The sequence below is a fragment of the Microcebus murinus genome, chromosome 4 (genome assembly GCF_040939455.1).
Source record: "Microcebus murinus isolate Inina chromosome 4, M.murinus_Inina_mat1.0, whole genome shotgun sequence".
Lineage (NCBI taxonomy): Eukaryota > Metazoa > Chordata > Mammalia > Primates > Cheirogaleidae > Microcebus > Microcebus murinus.
The window spans coordinates 70,520,300-70,531,082 of NC_134107.1; the positions used below are offsets into that span (position 1 = coordinate 70,520,300).

A 10,783-nucleotide genomic window follows, 5' to 3' on the forward strand; every position below is an offset into this window, starting at 1 on the left:
AGCTACACATGAGAAGACTTGGCTGTCCAACGTACTGTCTCCCCACTGGCTTACCCTTGCCCTAAGTCTTGGCTTGTCCTCCCTAAAGTAAGGCAATGCCTGCCCTACTTACTTCAGAAATGTCATGAGAATAAAATGAAATCATGTAAATGAAAGTATTTTCTATTCAGAAAGTGTTTCTACAAGTGCAAGGGATTATTATGATTTCATTCCAGATTGTGTTGACTTTTCCTTAACTTCATAACTACTTAATGAGTAGGTAATGGAATGAGAAACACAGCCTGTCTCACAGAGAATTTAAATTACATGCCTCTCTTCATTTAGGGTTTGAGATTAAAGTACAACAGCAATCACAGATAAGGACATTCTTATTGCAGATGCTTGTTCAATGAGCTTTTTTACGCACACCAAAACAGGGTGGTATTCAAGTGAAGCTACAGGGTGGCAGGGAATTTAACAGCAAACCAGGAGGCCTGATGCTGTCACCTGGGACATCAGCGGACATCTTCTATGGCAGTGGCTTTCCCTCCCTGTCTGTGTGGTCCATAGTATCACTGGCTCCCATGACAATGTCCTGATAATGACTTTGAATTTGCTTTGTCTGATGACTTTATTGGATATGGAAACACAGACCACCCAACTTATAAAATTAGCTTAGAAGACATTTTCCTGACTGACTGATGTGACATACTCCCATGTCTATTACACAAAACAGAAACATTGTATAGACAAAAAAAATGGAAAAAAAAGGGGGGTCTCCTTTCCATTCCCTTTTTTATGAGGACCGAAGCTCTAGAAGTTAGGGTGGGAAAACTTTTTCAGGCCACCAGATTAAGTCAATGGGATTTGAAAGGCAAAGATGGCCACACATATTGGAAATGCCCAACAGAGGTGTTATTGGGGTAACAGCTTGAGAACTATAGTTATGCCCAAAGCATCATGTGACCCACTTAAGTGCTACTGATGACCACAGTAATGATAAATTCTGTTGACCTTGGACTGTGGGGGTTTGCTGACCCAAGAGAAATCCCACAGGGGAAAAATAGCACCAGCAAAAGAAAGAAACAAACAGGCTCTCAGAAAGCAGTCCTCAATCTGCCCTGCCAACTGAATCCTCTATTTCTCATTGCTTGGTATGTATGCTTCCCAGGGACTGTCATACACCTTCAGGAACATGCCAAATCACACACCAGTTTAACAAACAAAACTTTATTTTCCTTTAATACAAAAATTAAATAGCAAGGTTGTTTTTTTTTCTGTACAGTGATAAATTAGAAATTTACAGTACAGACATCAATGCAGACATACTTTTGTACATCCTTAAAAGCAGGGTCCATTTTCTTTGAAGTTCAGCAATTCATTCGGGGCATGTGTAGCAGGAGTTTGCCTGGTACCTCTATGTCGAACATCTGAAAGTCCCCCAAGTTGGCTTCAGGGTTCCTAGAAGGGGCTGGGGGGTGGCATGAGGATACAAGAAAAGGCCACAGAGCAACCAGCCTGACTGCTGCACAGAGTAAGGGCAGTCACATTTTACGCAGATTATGCCTGATATCTTGCCCACTTTTCTTACAAAGGACTCAAGGGGCCTTCATCATTACACCTTCTAAAGCCTCACAACAACCCTGTGAGGTAGAAAAGATTCAGAACCACCTACATGCTCCGCTGGGAGAAACCTAGAAGCAGCTACCACTTCCAAATCCCACAGCCAACTTGGGGCCCGGAGCCCATTAACAGGATTTGAAAACTTTCACCACTTGGGAGAGAAGATGGACCCAACCTTCGTAGGGCAGACCTGCTCTTGCCTCTCTTTTCAGAAGCCTTCTGGGGTGACAGTGGTCATGTACTGAATATTGTAGGAGAGCAAGGAGGTACAAAAGCTTTGAGGACATGGCTCACATAGGACCCCCAAACAGGCCCTCTACAAATCGCTTGGGTGAATACTGGGAATTTGCTGATGCAAAGGAGGAGGAAATAAGGTATATCAGAAAAAGAAGCAGGCTACTATCAAGGCAGCTGGGCTTACAGGGGAAGAGGCAAGTCAGGGGGACCCGGGGTTCACGTGCCTCCTGGTCCTGTCAAATGTGCCGTTACTGCACATGGCAAGAGGCAGCAGCACAAAGCTCTGTCCAGGCTACAGTGAAACAAAATCCATTATTTAAGTCTCTATTATCTGATCCTTGGTAGGAGCAAAATGCTCTCTGAGAAGTTTCCAAGATCTGTGATCTAGCCCTGGAGGAAAAATGATAACCCACATCCTTTGCCAGACATAATAGAAACCCAGACGGGGACTCTAAACTCAAATACAATAAAAGAACAAAAGAACTTGTCAGAGTCCAGTAACTCAATGTGATTGGCTGGAATAGCAATTCTCTCCAATGCCATTACAGAATGAAATACAGGATGTAGACTAATTTTTAAGAGGTTCCTTCCAAAGTCTGTGCTCTCTGGTTCTCTTAACTGCGGCTATGGTCACCTCATCAGATGTCAAAAATTGCACCATCCTGGTGAGATCCCTTTGAACTGAGTCTTGCCCCTCCAGGACTACTGAGGCTATTGTGCTAGTCTTTCTGTTCATAGGTCCCAGATTGGTTCCCAGCACAGCAAGCACTTAACACAGTGACTGGGAGGCTGAAGGGAGAGAGACAGTACAGAACTGAAGGCGTTGGGTAGAATCCCAATTCAGAATCTAGATACACAAGGTTCCCAGATTCTGAGTGTGGAGAGTGTAGGTGAGGGTATGACCTAGAAAAGGAAAGTCAGAGAGCAACTTGGGGAAATAAAAAGTGTCACTCCTTCTCTGGTGTCAGGCCCCAGTGAGCTGCCAGCTCAGAAACAGCCTGAGAGATCAGGAAATAGGTGTCCATAAAGGAAAAAGGATATGAATCAACCAAGTAGCTCAACCAGATGGTTCTGGTCAGTTCCACCCTGCCCCATGTTCCTCTGCCCTGAGGTTTGGCCCTTATGAAGCAGGAGAAAGGGGTCTTCCAGAGACGAGGTTGGACAGAGGTGCCATTGGCTTCTGTTTAATAAAATCTTTGGAGGCCAGGAGATTTTTGTAAGAAGCTACAATCCTACCCACTTATTCTAGATTTCAAAGTAAGAGAAACATTAACCTTTTCCCTAGCTAGACACTCTCCTCAAATATACCTACACAGGTCACACGGAACACCCTAAGCCCTTAATTGCCTGCCCCCAAAGCCATAGATGTGGGAGCTCACGTCCTTATAACCTGTCCTCACATTCTTCACAGGGGATTTATACGGAGATTGTCATGAAACAGAGCTGGTGCTTTCTGTCAAACCCCCCTGTAATTGATTTGGAAGGAGTCCTGGCAGGGATGAGAGATGTGTTAAAAGTAGGAAGACCCAGATGAAGGTTTATGGGATGGAGAAAGTTGAAACAAGGGAATTCCAGAGGCCCTTGCTCCTTCACAAAACCAATAGCAATGTTCAGTGGCCCCAGGTACATCCCTACCCTAGATCAGTTAGAAGAACAGAGACTGTCTCCTGTGACATCCTTTAAGGCACCTAATACAGGGTTTTACACACAATTGGTACTCAATACATGGGCTGATAAATGAATTTTTTTCTTTTTTTTACAAACACCAATTTAAGAAGTGATGGAGTCACTTGAAGGTCACTAGTAACTGACTCCTCAGCCACCAAGTTCCTTTCCTGAAACTGTAAACACTCTCCATTGTCCAGAATGTGAAAGGAAAGGCCTATAACCATTTGGCATTGCTAAGGCTACTAATCCAGTCTGCACTGACTGGCCATTTCTGCTCCAATATACTTTCCCCTGTGAAGGCAAGAGATTGTGGAACACACATGTCAAAACCTGCAAGGTTGTCAGGGTACTAGCTCCAGAACTCAGAACTTGGGTATCTATCCAGTTCCCCCCAAGTGCTCTTTTATTGTTATTATTTAATCATTGACAACTACTGAGCACCTACTGCATGCCTGGCCCTCTGCTAGGTGCTGTCTTGGTCACACCACTGACGCATTACAAAGAAAACTGCTTCACAAACCCCCATGCTCTAACAGCAAGGCCAGTTTCGCCCGTGCATGGCTCTCCTTCCCTTTCCTGGGCCAGCGTCTCTGCACAACTCCCAAGACACCAGAGCAGAGCGTGAGTAAGGGCAGGCTCTGCCCTTGGGTGCATGCTCCAGGGCCCTGGACAGTTATGGGAACTATATGCAAGCAGCACAGGGAGTTCACATTTTGCATTTCATAGGCAATGTACTCTCAGATGGAGTTAAACTGGTCCTTCCGGGGATCACTTCTCATGCTCCTGGAGCCCTGACCCAGAGTCCAGCCAGGGTACTCAGACTGGGCACACAGCAGCAGGGGCCACCCGTGCCCACTTAGCTTCAGTCTCCAAAGGCCTAAGACCTTCCCTTCCAAAGCACACAACAGTCCACAGAGGCACCTTGATCTCAGACAGCATAAGAACCACACACAAAAAAAAAAAGAGGAAAGAAGGAAGGAAAATGTCAAACCAAAAAAGAAAGAAAGAAGACATGCTTATTTCTAGAATTGGACCATCTATTTGGAATTATGAGTCCCTGAAAATGATGTTTCTCCACAAAGAAGTGTGATACTAAAAAAAAAAGTTTTCCTACCTATTAAAAGAAGACATGAATTAATAAACAAATGAGTCATTACAAAGCAGTTGCTAAAGCAAAGACAGGTATGAGTTACAAGGAGAGCAACCTGTAACACAGTCAACAATTTGTCCCAGAGATCTCATGATTAGAAGGCCTAAGGCAGATTAAGAGAAAGGCCAGTTACAATTTTAAAAGAACTGCAACTTTTGAGAGGTTGCTAGGGGGTACCCCCTTGTGAGGAACGTAAAACATAAATTTTAAAAGCTTTGGATACCTCTGCAAAAGGCAATTAAGACCTATGCTGCTAGACTTTGCAGTTCATTTCATATGGTCTACACTTTATTCCCTGCTAACCAATCAAGTTGCCGGCTGGCATTCTGGAGATTCATTAAGCACCATATAAATACTCCAGGCCACACTGCCTCCAAAGAAATCTTATGAGGAGCCTTTGCCAATTACTAGGAAACAATTATGCACCAAGTAGTTGGATTAGCTGTCCTTAGTTCCCTTCACAAAATTAAAAAAGTCTCCATTGTAGTAAGTAGACCAGACTCTGATAACATTCTTATGCTAAAAAAAAAAAAAGGCACTATCATTCTGAGAATGCAAGTTGACCATAGTTTTAAAGTCAGTTGAGTATACTATGTCATGGTCCAAGAATGTGCTTTTAATTGTAATTGACACACACAAATTACACAGTTAATCTGTGTGAATGCAAAGTTGCCAAGAAACTTAACATTTCAGCTCTTCCAGACTGGCGTCTGCACAGATGCAATCACACAAGTAAAATATATTAAGTCCCCACTGCTCAATGCAATAGGTCTCTGGGGTCGGTAAGGTAAGTCAACTTAGTAAATCTCATTTTCCTCTGAATTAAGTGATTGTCAGAAAGTGAATCACCCTTCCTTTTCCCCTCATTAGGCATGCTGCCGTGCAAAAATTCCTATAAAAATACCTTTTTGAGTCATTAATGTAAAATGAAGAAAACAGCAGCAGCCTAGAAGAGAGGTTGAAATTTAAGAGAGGAAGAGAGAGAAGAAAAATCCACTGGATACCCTATGCGTGTTAGTACAGTACTTTTGTTTGTTCAAACAATTCTGCTTTATGACAAAGGCACTGAAAGATTCTGACACCACCTCTTGGGAGTGCAATCCACAAAGTTCTAAACAGCAGACAGTGCACCACAGAAGATGTTTATGTTAGATCAGCCAAACTATAAAACTCTTGTAACACTTCTCTGAACCCAGTGTTTCCAGTGTTTATAGATTGCTTTGCTATCTGAAAGACCCAGTTAGTATTTAAAACTTTAAAGGGTTAAAAAAGTTAATCTTTCTCCCTGCAAGTTACCAACTCACAGCTCAAATCCCACCCTGCAGGGAAAAACAGCATCGCCCTGGACTTCCTGGAATCTAGGCAGGACCTCCACGCTCCAAGCTGCGACCTGCTAAAGTGATCAACGTTTTGATTTTTCACAGCTTTGAAAGCCTCTAACTGGCTTTTCCATTTTGGATCATTCCAAAGTCTGCAGCAAAATCATTGGTTTTATGATGCTGGTTTAGGGGGTGGTGGGTTGATGGGGGTCACGTAAGTGTTGCTAGTTTGTTCAAACTTGAGATTCACTGCATAAAACTTTTAGTAGCATTTTCACCGAAATGCTGGCATTCCCCCCACCCCCCACTTCAAAATGAGGAAAGTGTGGAAACTGGCTAGTCTTATACCACAGTCTCGTTGCCTTTCCCAGGCTTCACCCAACCATTCCCTCTTTTCTCTCTCTTTACCTTCCCAGAATTCACCAATCTGTTAGAACACTTCTGCCATGTGTGAAGAGTTTTGGCAGACCAAATCCACATGCCCGAAGTGATGCCCACCAACAAAGACATAAAAATTTTCAACATTTCAACTGCCATATTGGAGTCGTCTGCAGAAAAGCGGAAGAGTGCCCAGTTGGAGATTTCATAGAAGTAACAGGCAATAACACAGGTTGCAGGAACCGTGTACAGTACTGAGAAAACCCCAATCTTGACCATCAGCCTTTCCAACTTGTCTGTTTTTGTCCCATCCTTTTGAAGATTTGACCGAATTTTGAACAAGGCCACCAAACCTGCAGCAATGAACAAAGTTCCAATCACCAAATAAGTGAAGAGGGGAGCCACCACAAATCCAGTGAGGGCATCGAGATTTTGGTTCCCAACGTAGCACAGGCCAGTCAGTTCATCTGCATCCACTAGTCTCATAATCAAGATGACAATGGTTTTCACTGCAGGGATGGCCCAGGCTGCAATGTGGAAATAAGAGCTGTGCATTTCAATGGCTTCATGACCCCATTTGAGTCCTGCTGCCAAAAACCAAGTGAGTGTCAGAATAACCCACCAAATGGAGCTGGCCATTCCAAAAAAGTACATCAGCAAGAAAATTATTGCACATCCTGTGTTCTTAAGTCCTTCTTGGATGAGAACGGGTTCTGCTGCCTCTTCAAAATCGCAGGATATCCTTTCCCGGCCTACAGTCAGCCTGACAATATAAGCAATGCTATAAATATTATAGCACATACTGAGAAATATTATGGGGCGTTCAGGGTAGGAAAACCTAGAAGAATCGATCAGGAAGGTCAGTACTGTGAAGGCGGTGGAGATGAAGCACAGGCTAGCCCACACGGCCATCCAAATATCTGTGAACTCCTTGGCCGAGCGGCTGTACAAGCCAGCATCATAGCCACACTTGAGGACACAGTTCAGGCTCCTTTTCACCCAGATGTACTGGTCAGAGTTGGTCCCCACTGAGTGACACTCTTCCCCAGCCTGGATGGGGGTTTTGTGGGGTAAGGGCACCTCTTCATCACCTGGCCCTTCCATGCACATGTGGTTGTGATCGTTCTGCGGTGGGAATTTGCTGCAATTCAGGCTCTCCGGCCAAGCAAATCCAAATTCCTTCAGGACAGGTTCACAGCGTCTCTTGACTGAAAGACACATGCCGCCACATGGGCCAATGGGGATGTTGATCTTCTCTGTGCACATTGGCACATAAACCGAACAAAGGAAGAACTGGAAAAGTAATGAAATGAACAAAGAAAACAATGACTTGGAAGTTTGACCAAATGCTTGCACAAAACTAAGTTGAATGCTTCCAGACAATGTATACAGCTACTTTTAAACCAGCCTATAGGGAGTCTCTGTCAGTTTACTCTGACCTCAAACAAGGGTGCCTAATAATCCATCACTTACACACTTTTCTTAGTTTGGCTCCAGTAATCCTTTCCAGAGGAACGAACAAATATACATATATATAAAGCATCTGAAGAACTGCACACTTAAGGAAATAACCTAAAATAACTGATTTTTAAATAAATGTAAAAAATGTAGATCCTGTTAATATTCTCTCATTTCTGTATGTTAGCCCCCCCTTTTTTTTAATCGACCCACAATGAAACAGAAAATGTCCCAATTGAGACACTGTTAGACCCAAGGATGGGAGGCAGATTGGAGTCTCTGGTCACCAGGGGTTGGTTTATTTTATCACCATAAAAATAAATGTAAAAAAAATGTAGATCCTGTTAATATCCTCTTATCTCTCAACATTGGCCCTTAATTTTTTTTTTTTTTTTTTTTTTAGCCATTCCATACTGAAACAGAAAATGTCCCAATTGAGACACTGTTAGACCCAAGGATGGGAGGCAGATTGAGGTCTCTGGTCACCAGGGGGTTTGTCTGGCCAGGTTTCCTCAATGAATAATAACGAGGCACAATAGGAAAATGTAAATGTTAATTCCCTGAAACTGCAATACCAGCAGGGGAGAGTCCAGTTGCTGTCCTCAATTCCTCCAGCATTGATAAACAGTCTGCTTGGCTCCTTACAGATGTTGTCTATGAAGTGTAGGGTTACAAGTAACTATTTTCCAGCATGTAAAGGGATCCAGTCTTGTCCTTCAAAACAGCTTGGCTGCTTCCCCAGGATACATGTAATTAAAAATACATATCCCTGCAAAAGCTGTTTCTCCAACAAAATTGCCACTGATGTCAGGATATGTGCTGTTTCCAAACTGAGAGCTAAAGGATCATTTCTTAAGCTTTTATAACCTAGTTCCAAAGTTCTGAACTTTCCAAAGGGATATTTCACCAGCAATAGGTTTAATCCCAACCATCTTTCCAAAACCACAACCTAACTTTTAAAATGACCTGTGTAAGAACATGCACCTAGTAAGTAAGCTGTATGTCTGTTTCTTATCTCTCAGAAGTTACAGCCAGAACCACAGATTCCTGAAACTTAGCCTGGACAACTAACCTCTATTCTTTTCCCCACAACTTCTCTCTTTTCGAATTTTCTAAAAATCACTCAGCCTCACCAACCAAAACACAACCAATGTTAACACTTGTTAAATTTTCCGTTCAGTCTCCCTCCCACCCCATGAATTGGTGGGTTTTGTGTTTGTTTTTGTAAGATAACAATCGCCCTGTACATGCAAATTCTTTCTTCACTTATTATTGTGGAATAAATATTTTCAACATCATTACATAATCTTTACATTTTTTAATGACTGCAAAAAAAATTTTTTTTTTCTTCCAATATTCCAACTACCCTCCTGGAGCTTTTTCTCGCTCTCCAAGCATTAAGCCTGCCTTCAACACTGAGGATCAGAACTCAAGCCAACCTAACCGTTCCTTCATGCATGACCTCTAAAATCGCGAGGAAGGGACTTTCAGAAGAAAACGGTGCAGCGGTGTTTCATTTAATAGTCCACCGCAAAAATACGGGGGGAGAAAGAAGGTCGGTGAGGGACTGGGAAGGGAGAAGTCCCGTCTCTTTATCTCCCCTTCCAAGTCTTAGCTACAGCTGGCTGCTCTATCCGGGACTCGCCCACCGAGCAGCAGCGGCAGCAGCCGAATCCTTGGCAAAGATAACTCTCAGCTCCACTGGGGTTAGGGGCTTGGCCAGACATGGGTGGGCAGGGGAGAAAAACGGAAGGGCGGGGTGTAAGAGTGGGTTCTTTCCCAGGCCAGATGACTTACACAACGTTTTGGCTTCCAGTCCCTGAGAAAGGACAGAAAAGTGGGGGTGGGGATGGAAATCACTTTTCCAGGAGAGTTGCACCCTTCAGGCTAGGAAGGGGACGAGGGGTTCCACTTGGCACAGACTCCGAGAAGTTAGTCTGGAGCGTCCCTCCCCAATGGGGTCCCGCCAGGGGTGGGGGTGGGGGCGCCCACCTGCAGCTGGCTGGAGCAGCCGTACTGGATGAGCGGTGTGAAAGTTGTCAGCTGCAGCTCGGCGTCTGTCTGCAGCTCGTGCCCCACCAGGTTGGGCATCTTGGTCACGTTGTAGCCCAGGTTCTGGCACATGGAGATACGGATGGGGTCGCAGCGCCGCTCCTCCTCGTCCCCGAAGCCCCGCGCCGGCCCCAGGAGTAGCAGCAACTGCAGCAGCAACCGCAGACTGAGCCCAACGCCCCCGGGCGCCCCCGGGACGCTCGGCCCTGCGCCCCGCCAGGCCATAGCCAGAGTAAGGGGCAGCAGCGGCGGCGGCGGGGGCTCCTCCAGGAGACACCCCCAGGTTGCACGGGGAGCCGGCTACCCGTGCCGCTTCCAGCTCCGGGGAACGAGTGTGATAAGGCGCCAAGGGCGACGAGGGGGCAGCGGCCGGCTCTCCGGCAGCTGCGCACGACTGTGTGGGATACTAGACGCCCCAGGCCGAGGCTGAGGGACAGGCTGCGAGGGTCATGGCTGCAGGCGACGAGCCCACAACCCGGCGCCGGCCGCGTCCGCTCAGCGTCTCCGCGAAGCCCGCCAGCACCCTGCGCCCCGCTGCTCTCGCCGCCCGAGCCCTGCGCGGCGCTGGAGGCTCGCTGTGCGCGGCGGGGCGGGACGGACAGCGCGCCGCGCCAATGGCCGGGAGCCGTGGGCAGCGGGGGCGGGGCCGCGGGGCGGGGCCGCCTCCCGCTGGAAGGGTCAAGCCCCCGCCCTCCGGCCCCCCTTCCCGGTCCGCCCCACCCTCCCTCCCCGGAGCGCCCCGCCCCGCCCGGCCGCCGGGCGCACACGTTCCTCCCACCCGGAGCGAGGCGCGCTGGGGGCCCGGCGGGGATGGAGCCTAGTTGCTCCGGCCGGGGCAACCTGCCCCCTCCTCTCCCAGGTGAGAAGTGCCGTCCCGCCAATCTGCCCCTTTTCCTTTCCGTGTCCTTCCAGCTGTCAC

General features: G+C 46.4%; 1 protein-coding gene across 1 annotated transcript; it reads right to left on the bottom strand.

Moving 5' to 3' along the window:
* Positions 1 to 1,193: 1,193 nt before the first annotated feature.
* On the bottom strand, positions 1,194 to 10,406 carry FZD4 (frizzled class receptor 4). Its single transcript, XM_012745165.3, has 2 exons — positions 9,805 to 10,406; positions 1,194 to 7,647 (listed from the first exon to the last, which is right to left on the bottom strand). Exons 1-2 carry the CDS (start codon positions 10,087 to 10,089, stop codon positions 6,319 to 6,321), a joined length of 1,614 nt encoding a protein of 537 aa, XP_012600619.1. The 5' UTR covers positions 10,090 to 10,406; the 3' UTR covers positions 1,194 to 6,318.
* Positions 10,407 to 10,783: the final 377 nt, after the last annotated feature.

Excerpts from the sequence above, each read along its gene's own strand:
- FZD4 (XM_012745165.3), bottom strand. The coding sequence starts at position 10,089 with ATGGCCTGGCGGGGCGCAGGGCCGAGCGTCCCGGGGGCGCCCGGGGGC. Across the intron at positions 7,648-9,804 it reads GCTGCTCCAGCCAGCTGCAG|TTCTTCCTTTGTTCGGTTTA; the intron begins GTGGGCGCCCCC and ends TTACTTTTCCAG.